Source organism: Bufo bufo, chromosome 1 (assembly GCF_905171765.1).
Source record: "Bufo bufo chromosome 1, aBufBuf1.1, whole genome shotgun sequence".
NCBI classification, from domain to species: domain Eukaryota; kingdom Metazoa; phylum Chordata; class Amphibia; order Anura; family Bufonidae; genus Bufo; species Bufo bufo.
The window spans coordinates 603047318-603064210 of NC_053389.1; the positions used below are offsets into that span (position 1 = coordinate 603047318).

General features: G+C 42.0%; 1 protein-coding gene across 1 annotated transcript in view; it reads left to right on the forward strand.

The window, feature by feature from the left end:
- Positions 1-16893, forward strand: part of LOC120986112 (acrosin-like) — a 38064-nt gene that overhangs the window by 10136 nt on the left and 11035 nt on the right. The window contains exon 2 of the mRNA XM_040414466.1: positions 16508-16709. Within this exon, the coding sequence (XP_040270400.1) occupies positions 16508-16709 (202 nt within the window). The remainder of the gene's footprint in view (positions 1-16507; positions 16710-16893) is intronic.

The following is a 16893-nucleotide window of genomic DNA, read 5'->3' on the forward strand; positions in this document are numbered from 1 at the left end:
AGGGTGTCTTGCATTGAAATCTGCTGCAATTACCCAGTTACTGCGTTCACCAGACATCAACACAATTTCTATCCGCTCCTCACGTGTTAACCACGGCGACATGTCAAAGGCTGTAAACAAAGAGAAACTTGTAAATAACTCATGAAAGAATAAAGTTACGTTAAAACCAAGCACACCATTGTTTTTCGTGTGAAATTCCCAATAAGTTTGATGTGTCACATGACCCTCTTCCTATTGAAAAAACAAAAGTTGGATTCAAAATGGCCGACTTCAAAATGGCCACCATGGTCACCACCCATCTTTAAAAGTTTCCCCCCTCACATATACTAATGTGCCACAAACAGGAAGTTAATATCACCAACCATTCCCATTTTATTAAGGTGTATCCATATAAATGGCCCACCCTGTATTTAACCCCTTTGGCATGCAGGTATCAAGTGAAAACATCCAAAAGGTTTCCCTGCTAAGGAGTTTTTGTCTGCGGTCCCCTCCTCTTATGGGCAATGAAACCACTTCAATCCCCTGTGCACAAAACGCAGATGCGTCACCTCTGTGAACAGTGGCGAAGTGGAAAGTCGCTGCCGATAGATTGCGAGTCTGATAATGAGGAATATCACTAAGATGTTTTCTGATACGTATTTTCAGCTCATTTACAGTGCAGCCAACATATTCAACTTTACAGATTCTGCATGTAATAACGTACACAACAAACGCCGTATTACAGTTGATATATTGTTTTAGAGTGTATCTGTTGTTATTCACTGTAGATGTGACCTCCTTAGTGACACACATGTATCGGTAGAAAATGCATTTCTTACTTCCACATTTATAATTGCCAGTAGTTTTTGGCCAGGAACATGCCCGGGGAATGGTATCAGTAAACAGGCTGGGGCATAGTTTTTTTCCCACCGTAGGTGCTTTCTTGGATATGCACCTCATACCCACAGACACCACATCTCTCCACTCCTCATCGTAATTGAGGACAGGGAGATGTTTACAGATAATTCTGCATATGTGTGGATATTGTCTACTATAGTTAGTAATAAAAACAGTAGGTTTTTTGTCCTCCTCAGCAAGGTCTTCACTTTTTTGACTTTTTTGACATCTATAGGATTTTTTCAAGGTCTGAGGAAAGATCAGAGATTCCCTATCTTTCAATCTGGCAAACTCAACGTCTTTATTAATGTTCTGGAGTGTATAGCCTCTGCTCAGGAGTCTCTGTGTAATAATCTATGTTTCTTTTAAGAACAACCCCTCTGTAGAGCAATTACGTCTAGCTCTAATCATTTCCCCCTTTGGTATGTTATTTATGACATGCGGTGGGTGGCAGGAGGAAGCAAGAAGAATGGTGTTCCCAGATGTCTTTTTTCTAAAGGTACAGGTAGTGACCAATCCCTCAGAGAGGTCCGATTCCAAATGTAAGTCAAGAAAATCAATTTTAGCTGAATCGCTAATATAAGTAAGTTTGATGGAATCTGTACAGTTATTAAGATACTTAATGCACTGGGTCACCTTATTCTCCCCCCCCCCCCCCACCCCCTGCCAAACCCACAGCATATCATCTATATAACGTCCATACCATTTAATAGAGCCAGCAAAGGGGTTGTCATCAAGAAACAGAAAATTTCGCTCCCACCACGCCATGTATATGTTTGCAATAGATGGTGAGTGTTTGGCCCCTATTGAAACACCCGACATTTGGAGATAGGATAAAGAAAGAAATTATGTCTCATCAGAAAATCCACACATATGCACAAGAAATCCTGCAGTTCCACAGTATAGTCGCTATAGTGCGTCAGAAACCATTTAAGAGCCACAATGGCTGAATCCTGAGGAATGTTAGTATATAGTGCAGTAATATCAGCCGCAACCCAAATATATTCTTCACTCCACTTAAAGTTATAAAAATTCTGAAGCACTGTGCGACTATCCTTCAGATAACCAGGCATCAAAGGTATCAGTGGCTGTAGCAGGGAATCGGTCCACTCCGATAGTCTCTCAGAATAGGACCCGGTGCCTGCCACAATCGGACGCATAGGGGGCGGGGAACCCGGTTTATGCACTTTTGGAAGTGCGTGAAAGATTGGTGTGGTCGCATGTTCCACATAAATATACTCCACTTCTTTTTTGGATAAAATTCCCAATCTTTCACCCTCCAACAGAATGTTGTGAAGCTTCTCTTGATAAGGGAGGAGCGGATTGGAACCTAACAGCAGATAGGTGTTCTTGTCATTCAACATATTTAGAACTTGTTCCTTATATACACTGCTGTCTAAGATTACCACCGCTCCTCCCTTATCAGCCTTACGGATCACAATCTCCTGCATATCATGTAAAGCCTGCAAAGCATTCATTTCCTCCCTGGTGAGATTGTTACATTTATGCTTGGACCTGTTTTTCTGTTTTAGAGTACACAGATCCTTCTCTATTAACTCCTGGAATTTGTCAAGGGCCACAGAACGAGACTGTATTGGGTAAAAACCCTTGTTTAATACCCTGAATGTTTCAGAGACATTTTGTAATTGTGAGTTCTCTGCCCTCTGACAAGATTCCTGAAGAGATGAAACACAGATCAATTCTTTAAAGAGGACCTTTCACTAGAATAAAACACCTAAACTAACTATACAGACATGTAGAGCGGCGCCCAGGGATCTCCCTGCACTTACTGTTATACCTGGGCGCCGCTCCGTTCGCCGGTATAGCCTCCGGTATCTTCATAGTTAGGCTCCACCCAGGGGAACCTGCCGGCGTCTCATTCTCCCATGCTGTAGCGCTGGCCAATCGCAGCGCTCAGCTCATAGCCCGAGAGGTTTTTTTTCTCTCAGGCTATGAGCTGAGCGCTGCGATTGGCCAGCGCTACAGCCTGGGAGAATGAGACGCCGTCAGGTTCCCCTGGGTGGAGCCTAACTATGAAGATACCGGAGGCTATACCGGGAGAACGGAGCGGCGCCCAGGTATAACAGTAAGTGCAGGGAGATCCCTGGGCGCCGCTCTACATGTCTGTATAGTTAGTTTAGGTGTTTTATTCTAGTGAAAGGTCCTCTTTAAAGAATTGATCTGTGTTTCATCTCTTCAGGAATCTTGTCAGAGGGCAGAGAACTCACAATTACAAAATGGATAATAGTAAGTGCAGGGGGATCCCTGGGCGCCACTCTACATGTCTGTATAGTTAGTTTAGATGTTTTATTCTAGTGAAAGGTCCTCTTTAAAGTCAAACACTGGATAATGCATAGATGTATCACTTAAAGGGAACCTGTCACCGGGATTTTGGGTATAGAGCTGAGCACATGGGTTGCTAGATGGCCGCTGGCACATCCTCAATATCCAGTCCCCATAGCTCTGTGTGCTTTTATTGTGTAAAAAAAACCGATTTGATACATATGCAAATTAACCTGAGATGAGTCAGAGCTTGAAAATATGACTCTTCTCTGGTCACACAAGTAAGATATGACTCTTTTATGTTAATTAGCATATGTATCAAATCGTTTTTTTTTACACAATAAAAGCACACAGAGCTATGGGGACTGGGTATTGCGGATGTGCTAGTGGCCATCTAGCAGCCCATGTCCTAAGCTCTATACACAAAATCCCGGTGACAGGTTCCCTTTAAGGTAGGGACCGTCTGCAACATTGTTTGATTTATTGAACCTGTGTTCACATTCATTATTGTATGACCTATTTGACCCGTGTTTACATTCATTATTGTTTCGCCTGTTTGGCCTGTATTCACACTCATCGCGTCTTTACTGGATGAGAAATGTTTTTTTAGAGTGAGATTTCTAGCAAGACGATTGATATCAATGATCGTGTGATACAGGTCAAAACTGCAGAACGGAGAGAAAGAAAAACCCCTCCGCAGTACCCCCTCCTGAATGGGGTAGAAGGGCACTGAGGATAGGTTGATTACCTGAATGTCATCATAAGCTATTTCCGGCGAGTAGGATATCGCCGATTTTTTACGGTGCTTTCTCCCCGCCCTGCGTTTTTTGCCTGCTCCTTGTGAGTGGAGTCATCATGCGTTTTATGCGGGGTCCCTGTATCGGAACCATTCGTTTCATCTGTAGCAGACTCCGCCGAGTCCATGTCCGTCGAGCTAAATGAAACACGTGAACTGCGTCTCCCCTTATTGCGGTTCATTTTCTTAAGAATTGAGCGTGGAACACCATTTTTACTATTAGACCAAGTGAAAACTGTGTCCGTACTATAATCCAGAAGATCTCTCTTATACTTGCTTTGTTTGTAATCAATAATGGTGTCCTCCAATTTATTCAGGTTTTCTTTTAATTTAATGTCCATATTGAGAAAACTGCCATCTTGCTCATATTGTTTAAGGTCACCTTGTGAAATTTTAATCTCCTCATGGAGTTCCTTCAGACACACTTCCTCCTGTGTAATAATGAGCTGCATCAGCTTCAAAGAGCAATCATTTAGAGTGTTGTACCATTGCGCTGCAAAAGGATCGGAATACCCGGTGGTAGGTTTCTTTTTAATACATAGTCCCCTCGGTACCATATTCTTGTCCAGATATCGTTTCAGGGATGTACAATCCCACCACACGCGTAATTCCTTAGTTAAACGTTTTTCCAGTGCTGTCATCTTGACTTTTAACTCCATATCACCCTGTTTGGGTGTATTCATTGTATTGAAAATATCGTCCATTTTCTTAATGCGATCCTCACATTGTTCTACGGATCGCAAAGCTGTGGACATTATACTTCAGTCAAAATAGATGACAAAAAGAAATGGTGGATTCAGAGCCTAAAATCAGTTTTACTCAGACATACAGAGGGAGTGCACGCTGTTCAAATATGTCCAAAACAATGATAGAAATGGCTGCAGCTCTTACCTCTGACTTTAATCCACGAAGCACGGAAAAAAGGCCAGAACTGGGCCTAATAGAATATCCAATAGAAAGAGAGAATCCAGCTTCTTGTGGGGTAAAAAATAGTTCTTTATTGGCTCATCAAATAAAATCCACCAAAATCACAGGAAAAAGGTGTAGTAACATGTTTCGGGCTACAGAATCCAGCCCTTCATCAAGACATAACACACATATAAAAACCATTAAGGCAAGTAAATCAGGTCCCCACTATCAGTACACTAAGGCACCTGTGGGATAACAGAAAGTTTGCATATAGTGAAGCACTGCAGGTCACCAGTAAATTCCTTGTGTGTAGATACTCACAAGCGCAGCTTGATACATAGGCACATAGTATACCTCCACGGCTCTCCTCTATCCACGTCTCTTCACCACCACTAAAACAAGGATTCCTCTAAAAGTGAAGCACCGCTAGCAAGTGGTTATATGAAAAGTATTTATTATACTCACAAACATATGGTAAAACAAAGCAGTCAAAGCTGTCTTTTTCAAATCTGCCCAACCCGGGTTTTGCTCCAAGCTTCGTCAGGGGCTTCACCATACTCTTCCTCCCACATGTTATATACCCTCCCCCCTTCCCCTCCCGCATATATGAATCATAAAGTTATAACCATAAAATCCTTATAACCAATAAAAACTTCCTTTAAAACTTTTTCCTTCAGCATCTGCAATCGCATCCTAGGTGTAATTTTCTCCCTTCCCATTTCCATTCAGTTTCAAGTTTATTCATTCATAAATCCGCTTTTGATTACTCACTTACTATCCTTACTCATGATGAGAAATTCAGAACACTCCCGTAGTGCACACCTCCCTGTTTTGATTGGTCTCAATCGTCGTGTCTTCTTTCGGTTACACACCTCCCTCACCTCCTTGGCTAACGGCGATTGATCTTTTGCTTGTTCGAAATCAGCTACTTTATTCCACCAGGCATGATTTTAAATCCAATTTGACATTAAGTCCCTGTGGCTGGATGGTATCTAGCTCATAGATCCAACTAACCTCCCGCCGATCTATCTTCTTAATCACATCTCCTCCCCGCCAGTCATTTTTCACCACCTCTAATCCAGTGAATGCAAGCCCTTTAGGGTTTTTCTGATGGATTTTTTTAAAATGCATCGATACCCCATGGGTCTCCAGTCCCTTTTTAATATTATTAACATGTTCCTGTATCCGAATTTTTAATTTTCTGGTTGTGCGACCCACATACTGGAGACCACAAGGGCACTCCAGCATGTATACAACCCCTATACTATCACATGTAATTTGCCCTTTAATTTTGAAATCTTTATCTCTTTTGGTCGAATGGATCACTGTGGTATTCATCTTTTTCTTTTCATTACTCCTATTTTCACACAGAAGACAAAAACCGCACCACAAATTATTTTTTTTTCTTTTCGTTATTTAAAATTTTTAATTGCACTGTGAGCCAATCAATTTTTTTAATTCGGTGCCTTTTTGAAAATAAAATCGGGATGACTGGGGATTTCTGCACCTATATTCGGCTCGTTCTTGAGTACACTCCAATTCTTCCTAGTAGCATTTTTTATAAGGCCTGTTTGGACTGTATATTTAGTGAGAAAGGCAAATCTAAAATCTTTCTTATTCTTCTTTTTATCTTCCTCTACTTTATTAATTAACCCTTTCTTATCCCAGTTTTCTTGAACCTCACGGCTACATTTCACTAGGTCCTCTTTGTTGTATCCCTTCTCCAGGAAACTATCCTAGATCAGTGAGCTCTGTTCCTGGAACGTTGCAGAATAAGTACAGTTGCGGTGAATTCTCCCGATCTGACCCTTCGGGATGTTATTAAGCCAAGGGCCATAGTGGCAACTGTTCAGATCGATAAAACCATTCACATCCATTTTTTTAAAAAAGGTCTTTGTTTTAAGTTGCCTATCTTCTATAAATATCGTAAGATCGAGAAAATTCACCTCTTTGTCACTGTCACTGATATTCCAATCATTAATATTTAGCTCTGCGATTAATTCTTCTAAGCCTATTTTTTCTCCTTCCCATATAAGGAAGCAGTCGTCTATAAATCTTCGCCATATGTTAAGCTGACCAAACTCTGTCTTTTTCTTTAAGCCCTTTAGGACACAGCCTTATTTCACCTTAAGGACCAGGCCATTTTTTGCAAATCTGACCAGTGTCACTTTAAGTGGTGATAACTTTAAAACACTTTGACTTATCCAGGCCATTCTAAGATTGTTTTTTCGTCACATATTGTACTTCATGACACTGGTAAAATGAAGTAAAAAAAAAATCATTTTTATTTATAAAAAATACCAAATTTACCAAAGATTTGTAAAAAAATTGCAAATTTCCAAGTTTCAATTTCTCTACTTCTATAATACATAGTAATACCTACAAAACTAGTTATTACTTTACATTCCCCATATGTCTACTTCATGTTTGGATCAATTTGGGAATGATATTTTATTTTTGGGGGATGTTACAAGGCTTAGAAGTTTAGAAGCAAATCTTGAAATTTTCCAGAAATTTTCAAAAACCCACTTTTTAGGGACCAGTTCAGGTCTGAAGTCACTTTGTGAGGCTTACATAATAGAAACCACCCAAAAATGACCCCATTCTAGAAACTACACCCCTCAAGGTATTCCAAACTGATTTTACAAACATCGTTTGTTCCACAAGAGTGTTCCACAAGAGTTAATGGCAAATGGTGATAAAATTTCAAAATTTAGATTTTTTGGCAAATTTTCCATTTTAATCCATTTTTTCCAGTAACAAAGCAAGGGTTAACAGCCAAACAAAATGCTATATTTATTGCCCCGATTCTGTAGTTTGCAGAAACACCCCAAATGTGGCCGTAAACTACTGTACGGGTACACAGTAGGGCGTAGAGGGAAAGGTGCGCCATATGGTTTTTGGAAGGCAGATATTGCTGGTCTGGTTTATTTACACCATGTCCCATTTGAAGCCCCCCTGATGCACCCCTAGAGTAGAAACTCCATAAAAGTGACCCCATCTAAGAAACTACACCTCTCAAGGTATTCAAAACTGATTTTACAAACTTTGTTAACCCTTTAGGTGTTCCACAAGAATTAATGGAAAATAGAGATACAATTTCAAAATTTCACTTTTTTGGCAGATTTTCCATTTTAATATTTTTTTTCCAGTTACAAAGCAAGGGTTTACAGCCAAACAAAACTCAACATTTATGGCTCTGATTCTGTAGTTTACAGAAACACCCCATATGTGGTCGTAAACCACTGTATGGGCACACGGCAGGGCGCAGAAGGAAATGAATGCCATACGGTTTTGGAAGGCAGATTTTGCTGGACCGGTTTTTTGACACCATGTCAAATTTGAAGCCCCCCTGATGCACCCCTAGAGTAGAAACTCCAAAAAAGTGACCCCATTTTAGAAACTACGGGATAGGGTGGCAGTATTGTTGGTACTAGTTTAGGGTACATATGATTTTTGGTTGCTCTATATTACACTTTTTGTGAGGCAAGGTAAGAAGAAATTGCTGTTTTGGCACCGTTTTTTTTTTTTGTTATTTACAACATTCATCTGACAGGTTAGATCATGTAATATTTTTATAGAACAGATTGTCACGGACGCGGCGATACCCAATATGTATACTATTTTTTTTATTTATGTAAGTTTTACACAATGATTTCATTTTTGAAACAAAAAAAATTATGTTTTGGTGTCTCTATAGTCTGAGAGCCATAGTTTTTTCATTTTTTGGGCAAATATCTTGGGTAGGGTATGATTTTTGCGGCATGAGATGACGGTTTGATTGGCACTATTTTGGGGTGTGTATGACTTTTTGATCGCTTGCTATTACACTTTTTGTGATGTAAGGTGACAAAAAATTGCTTTTTTTACACCGTTTTTTTTTTTTTTTTACGGTATTCACCTGAGGGGATAGATCATGTTATATTTCTATAGAGCAGGTTGTCACGGACGTGGCGATACCTAATATGTACAGTCGTGGCCAAAAGTTTTGAGAATTATATAAATATTGGAAATTGGAAAAGTTGCTGCTTAATTTTTTATAATAGCAATTTGCTTATACTCCAGAATGTTATGAAGAGTGATCAGATGAATTGCATAGTCCTTCTTTGCCATGAAAATTAACTTAATCCCACAAAAACCTTTCCACTGCATTTCATTGCTGTCATTAAAGGACCTGCTGAGATCATTTCAGTAATTGTCTTGTTAACTCAGGTGAGAATGTTGACGAGCACAAGGCTGGAGATCATTATGTCAGGCTGATTGGGTTAAAATGGCAGACTTGACATGTTAAATGGAGGGTGATGTTTGAAATCATTGTTCTTCCATTGTTAACCATGGTGACCTGCAAAGAAACGCGAGCAGCCATCATTGCATTGCATAAAAATGGCTTCACAGGCAAGGATATTGTGGCTACTAAGATTGCGCCTCAATCAAAAATTTATAGGATCATCAAGAACTTCAAGGAAAGAGGTTCAATTCTTGTTAAGAAGGCTTCAGGGCGTCCAAGAAAGTCCAGCAAGTGCCAGGATCGTCTCCTAAAGAGGATTCAGCTGCGGGATCGGAGTGCCACCAGTGCAGAGCTTTCTCAGGAATGGCAGCAGGCAGGTGTGAGCGCATCTGCACGCACAGTGAGGCGAAGACTTTTGGAAGATGGCCTGGTGTCAAGAAGGGCAGCAAAGAAGCCACTTCTCTCCATAAAAAAACATCAGGGACAGATTGATCTTCTGCAGAAAGTATGGGGAATGGACTGCTGAGGACTGGGGCAAAGTCATATTCTCCGATGAATCCTCTTTCCGATTGTTTGGGGCATCTGGAAAAAGGCTTGTCCGGAGAAGAAAAGGTGAGCGCTACCATCAGTCCTGTGTCATGCCAACAGTAAAGCATCCTGAGACCATTCATGTGTGGGGTTGCTTCTCATCCAAGGGAGTGGGCTCACTCACAATTTTGCCCAAAAACACAGCCATGAATAAAGAATGGTACCAAAACACCCTCCAACAGCAACTTCTTCCAACAATCCAACAACAGTTTGGTGAAGAACAATGCATTTTCCAGCACGATGGAGCACCGTGCCATAAGGCAAAAGTGATAACTAAGTGGCTCGGGGACCACAACGTTGACATTTTGGGTCCATGGCCTGGAAACTCCCCAGATCTTAATCCCATTGAGAACTTGTGGTCAATCTTCAAGAGGCGGGTGGACAAACAAAAACCCACTAATTCTGACAAACTCCAAGAAGTGATTATGAGAATGAGTTGCTATCAGTCAGGAATTGGCCCAGAAGTTGATTGAGAGCATGCCCAGTCGAATTGCAGAGGTCCTGAAAAAGAAGGGCCAACACTGCAAATACTGAGTCTTTGAAACGTATGAAGTGCGTGTAATTATATTTCACTACATCACAGAAACAACTGAAACAAAAATCTAAAAGCAGTTTAGCAGCAAACTTTGTGAAAACTAATATTTGTGTCATTTTCAAAACTTTTGGCCACGACTGTATACTATTTTTTTTTATTTATGTAAGTTTTACACAATGATTTAATTTTTGAAACAAAAAAAATCATGTTTTAGTGTCTCCATAGTCTGAGAGCCATAGTTTTTTTCAGTTTTTGGGCGATTGGTCTCATTTTTTGCGGGATGAGGTGACGGTTTGATTGGTATTATTTTGGCGTACATGCGACTTTTTTGATCACTTTTATTACCTTTTTTGGGAAGGAAGGTGGGCAAAATTTCAATTTATGTGGCTGTCGTGGCCCATGAACAGGTAGGAACAAGAGTTAGGGACCACTCATGAGACAACCTTGACGCGGTGAGTGGCTTACTATGCTTTGGCCAAAATATAAACCAATGTCTCATCCAGCATGGAGGGCAGAGTGCTGGATGTAGTGTGCGATCACATTTGCATTTTCCGTTTGTATAAAAATTTCAATTTCATCATAGATTTAATTTTTATTTTTTATGGCGTTCACCGTGCGGGTAAAGTAACATGACCGTTTTATAGATCAGGTCTTAACGGACGCGGTGATATCAAACATGTGTAGGGAATATTATTTTTTCATTTTTAATCAGTGATAAATGTGTTTTTTGATTTTAACTTTTTTTTCACTTTAAAAAATAATATTTTTTGACCCAGACCCACTTGGTTCTTGAAGATTCAGTGGGTCTGATGTCTGTATAATACAGTACAGTACAGTACACTATATAGTGTACTGTACTGTATTTTCACTTTACAATGTCTGATTAGACTTCTGCCTTTAGCAGAAGTCTAATCAGCACCATGGAGAGCCTCTGATCAGTACCATGGACAGCCGGACGCCTGTGAAGCCGTCCGGTTGCCATGGTAACCATCACTCGCTGCCACAGCAGAGCAGTGGGTGATGGGGAGGGAGGGGGGGCCCCCTCCCTCTCTCATCGGGGGCTGAAAAGGCACAGCAGCCCCCGATGGGAGAGGGAGGGAGCTCCCTCCCTCTTAACCTCTTCCATACAGCGGTCCCTACGTACCGCGGCATGGAAGGGGTTAAACGCCTGACATCTGTGCCAGCACAGATGTTAGCCGTTTCAAGCAGAGTGTCAGCAATGTGCTGACACTCTGCAAACTGCTCGGCTATCCTGAGAGCTGAAAGAGGGGGCGGGCGGATGGATGACCGCATGCCTGCCCGCCCCCCCAAGCACCGCCCGCCCGCACTCCCTGCCGCGCACTCCCCGCACCCCCCCCCCGCTGCGCCCGCCGGCAGATAAAAAAAGAGGGCAGCAGGGGGGGTTAAATATTAAAATAAAGGTTATTTGAAGTTTCTGATCCACGGGGATCAGAAACTTCCGAAACCGTAGGTCAGAATTGACCTGCGGTTTGCTGCGATCGCTGACATGAAGGGGTCACAGGACCCCCCGGCGCATTTAGCCAAGGTGCCTGCTCAATGATTTGAGCAGGCACCGGGTTCCGATCACCGCCTGTCGGGCGGCGGTGATCGGAACTATACATGACGTACCGGTACGTCATGTGTCCATAAGTACCAGGACAACATGCCGAACCGGTACGTCATGTCTCCTGAAGAGGTTAAAAGGGGGGTTATTCTCTGATTCCCATGCCGACATAAACAGGTTGGCGAAACTTGGGGCGAATTTTGCCCCCATCGCCGTCCCGACTTTCTGGAGGTAGTAGTTCTCCTTAAACCAAGAATAATTGTGTGTTAAACAGAAATCTACACATTCCACAATAAAATCTCCCTGTTCTTTTGTCATCTCTGGATCAGCTGTTAGTACTTCATGAATGGCCCTAATGCCCAAGTACTTTGGTATAATAGTGTACAGTGACGTTACGTCTACTGTACCAAGCCACATATTTTCTCCACAGGTGTCTATATTTTTTATCAGGTTCAATACACATCCCGTGTCCTTTAAATATGACGGGGCCTTTACAACATACTTCAGAAGAAAATAATCTATATATTCTGTTAGTCGACTTGTCAATGAGTTAATCCCAGACACAATGGGTCTCCCATGTCAAGTGGTCCAACCTAGAAATCTGACCCTCTCCAAATTGAATACAATTTTTGCACAGATGTTCCCTATCGTCCTAAATAAAATCTTACAAAATTTTTCATCTGGGCCTGTTGTTTCCAGAGTTTCATGCAGCTGATGATGGACCAGCTGTAATGCACTGCTTGCTGCGTAACCCAAAGTGGTAACTTTGTCAAAGCACAGTATCCTAAGTAGTTAAGCAACGAGGCGGAAGTTTTTTAGGTTAGTAAAACTACTTAGTCTCCTTGCAAAGTTTGGTGCCTTAAGAAGGCTTGGTTCAATTTTTACACGCAATCAAAATAGGCAAAAAAATTGACAAATGACCGTTAAGGGCCTACTTTGACTGCCCACTGCTCCTCACATGCATGTCCGATCAGGCTGTAATTTTGCCAGGAGTTATGGCCCATGCGATATATCTTAAGGTCACATAGACAAGCTTTCCAACCAACTTGAAGACAAGATATGATTAAACAAAGAAATTGCATTTCATGTTTTTGCCAATTTTTGCTACTATGGGGGTGGAAATATCTCAATAGGTACATACTTGTGAGCTTAGTTCTGGCCAACATAACCCGGGTCAAAGATAAAACAGGGTGACTTTTGTGGTAAAAAGCATGCTCTTTTAGATAAGATTAATAAAAATAAAAAAGATAAAAAATTACACATTTGACATATTTCCACCCCAATAGTAGCAAAAATTGGCAAAAATATGAAATGTCAATTCTTTGTCTAATCATATCTTGTCTTCAAGTTGGTTAGAAAGCTTGTGTATGTGACCTTAAGATATATCGCATGGGCCATAACTCCTGGCAAAATTACAGCCTGATCGGACATGCATGTGAGGAGCAGTGGGCAGTCAAAGTAGGCCCTTAACGGTCATTTGTCAATTTTTTTGCCTATTTTGATGGCGTGTAAAAATTGAACCAAGCCTTCTTAAGGCACCAAACTTTGCAAGGAGACTAAGTAGTTTTACTAACTTGCAAGCCTCCTAGCTTAACTACTTAAAATACTGTGCCTTGACAAAGTTACCACTTTGGGTTACGCAGCAAGCAGTGCATTACAGCTGGTCCATAATCAGCTGCCTGAAACTCTGGAGCCAACAGAGGCCCAGATGAAAAATTTTGTAAGATTTCATTTAGGACCCTAGGGAACATCTGTGCATAATTTTATTCTATTTGGAGAGGGTCGGATTTCTAGGTTGGTCCACTTGACATGGAATGACCCCCTAGCCTTAAAGGGGCAGGGCACTGTGGAGGTCACTGTTAAGGGGACAGGGGACACTATTAAAGGAGCAGCTGCTGTGGAGGTCACTGTTAATGGGGCAGCTGCTGTGGAAGTCACTGTTAAAGGGGCGGGCATGGTAGAGGTCACTGTTAAAGGGGCGTTCACTGTGGATGTTACTGTTAAAGGGGCGGGCAATGTGGAGGTCACAGTAAAGGGGACAGGGGCCACTATTAAAGGGGCAGCTTCTGTGGAGGTCACTGTTAAGGCAGCAGGGTACTGTGAGGTCACTGTTAAGGGAATGGGGTACTGTGACAGTCACTGTTAAAGCGACAGGTGCTGTGGAGGTCTCTGTTAAGGGGGCAGGGAACAGTGGAGGTCACAGATAAGAGGACAGTCCCCTATGGAGGTCAGTGTTAAGGGGCGGGGTGCTGTATAGGTCATTGTTAAGGGGGCGGGCCCCTGAGGAGGTCAATGTCAAGGGAGTGGGGTGCTGTGAAACTCACTGTTAAAGGGGCAGGCTGCTGTGAATGTCAAAGTTAAGGGGATGGGCTGCTGTGGAGGTCCCATTTTAAGAAGGCTGGGCACTGTGGGGTGGTCAGTGTTAAGGGGTGAGGGGCTGTGGAGTTTACTGTTAAGGGGGCGGGGTGCTGTTTAGGTCACTGTTATGGGGGATACTGTCAATATCTTTTAACAACACACAGAAACATTAAATGAAATAGATGAAATATACTCGTGCGAAGCGGGGTTGTTCTGCTAGTGACATTATAAAACAGAAGATGCAACACCGTTCATTGTGATGTCACAATACTACCACCTCCATCATTCTAGACTGACTCCTAGTTACAGCCATTTTCCTCCTTACCATGCGGAAAGACACACCATGGCAATGAAGCTCCAGGTGTTCCTACAGGTCACCAGCATCCTAATGTGGCATTGTTTGGACTGTGCCACTGGCTTCCCTTACCCTGGCAGTAAGTACTGTATGCATGTATACTCAGTGTGGGCACACTGATCACCTCTACATCTTGTGTCTTAGTCCAGAACTGCACTGGTGGAGCAATGCCGTATTTCAGACCTTGTCTTATATGTAGGAGTAACAACCTTCAGTCATGAGTTAACTTTAGTCATAGAAATGATAAAAAAAAAAAATCCAGAATCAATCCACAGTCCAGATCAGGACTACCTTATTGATGACCTATGTTTAGGATAAGTCAGATTAGTGGGGTCCAACTCCCAGAACCCTTGCTGATCCGCAGTTTTGGCCCCAGAACCTCACAGGTCCATACCCTGCATAGCAGCTGTGCCTGGTTACTGCAGCGCTGCTCCCATTCACTTGTCTGGTTGTTCATAGCAAACAAAAAATGTGCAGCATTTATTTTTCTAGGGCTATTTTTCCAGGTTGCTATGTAGAACAAGGTCTGTGGTCCCGTTAGACAGTTTTGATACATGGATCCCAATGTCTCTTTTAACTTAACTTTTTCCCCCTGAATTAAAATCCATAGCAACAAAATAGTGAACGTGTAGGCCATAGCAACCAATCAGATCTCTCCTTTTATTTTATAATCTGCACCTGAAAGATGATGGCTGCCATCTTTTTGGTTGGTTTGGGCGCCATCCCTATAACCTGCTGTAGTTTTCAGAAGTAATGCCCATTGATTTCTGATCTGTGAAAAGTAAAGTTACCCTCAATCTTTTTCTTTTCATGCACCATACCTAAATCCTTTCTCTTATGATTGGCAGAATCTAAAATGTACTGAAATGATCTGGTAGTAAGACTGAATTTGTGACACCCAGTATCAACCTTCGTAAAAGGCATCCTCTCCAGCCATGAGAAAATATATTCATCCTTAGGTCGTAGTCAGGGGAGGGAAGCAGATTAAATAACCAAGAGTAAAGTCATCTGCCGACTGGTGGAACATAGCTGTAAAGATGAAGTAATGGTTAGTGACATGAGCACAGCATTCCCCTGTCATCTCAGCCAACTTCTTTTCCTTTTGGATCTATGGGAAGAAGACTTAACCCTATAGTGAGAGATAGTTCATGTAAGTTTACATCACAGCACTTGTCTGCACTGGGCCATACACCTCTCCAGGGGCCTTCCTTCCGTCATCATGACACTATACACTTCATTGTGATGTCACAGTACTACCACCTCCATCATTCTAGACTAACTCCTAGTTACAGCCATTTTCTTCCTTACCATGCGGAAAGACACAAAGTGGCAATGAAGCTCCAGGTGTTCCTACAGGTCACCACCATCCTACTGTGGCACTTTATGGATTGTGCCACTGGCTTTCCTTACCCTGGAAGTAAGTATGCACATAAATAACTAAAATTAGAAGAAAATTACAAGTGAGATCATCATGATTTTGATGTACCATTACTTATGCTGCCCAGGTACCCAGACCAATCTCCTATGAACTGGGGCCTTCCTCTATAAAATCTGAGGCTTTCTAAAATTCGAGTCATTTTAAAAGGAATTAAGTAGAAATTCAAGACTGTACACTGCTTGATAATGAACAGACACAACTGTAAAACCATGTAGGCTCTTCATAAGACATTTCTTAGACTTTCCCTCCTCCTCCTTTCTTTTGCTCCCAAAATTTCTACAACCTAAAATCAGTTCCATTCATGTGAATGAGGTTGTTTTGGCAGAAATGAATGGATGGGTTTCTGCAGACCCCATTCAGATGAAAGGAACTCATTTTCAGTTGCAGAAATTTCTGCAACAAACTCTACTCCATGTGAAGCGCCCTTCTGGCACACCTATTGCTGTTATTTTAGGCCTGTTTAGAAAATCCTGGCTATTGTTCTAAACCAATGGCCTCCACTCTCCAGTCATAAAAGTCAGCTTTATTGATGTAATATTATAGCTAAAGTGTAGTCAAACATTCTCTTCCCCTCTAGCATGTGGAAATCGTCCTCTGGCAAGCTCTGACCTAGGCTCGCGCATTGTTGGAGGGAAAGACGCCCTACCTGGGTCCTGGCCGTGGTTAGTCAGCATCCAGCAGCCCATCGATGAAGAGACTTTTATACACCTGTGCGGAGGCTCTCTCTTCAACACCCAGTGGATTCTGACAGCCGCCCACTGCTTCAAGGATCAAGATGAGTAAGAAATGACTTTGCGCTCTGTGTTAGTAGAGTATGCAATCAGAAAGCTCTCGGAGTATGCCTAGATTTTTATGCTGAAGATCGGTATAGGTCTCATGCCCGCACCCTGGAGTCTGCTCGGCGGCACACAGAGTCTTGTACGGTTATTCTCCTCCGCTATATGATCTTGAAACCTTACGGTA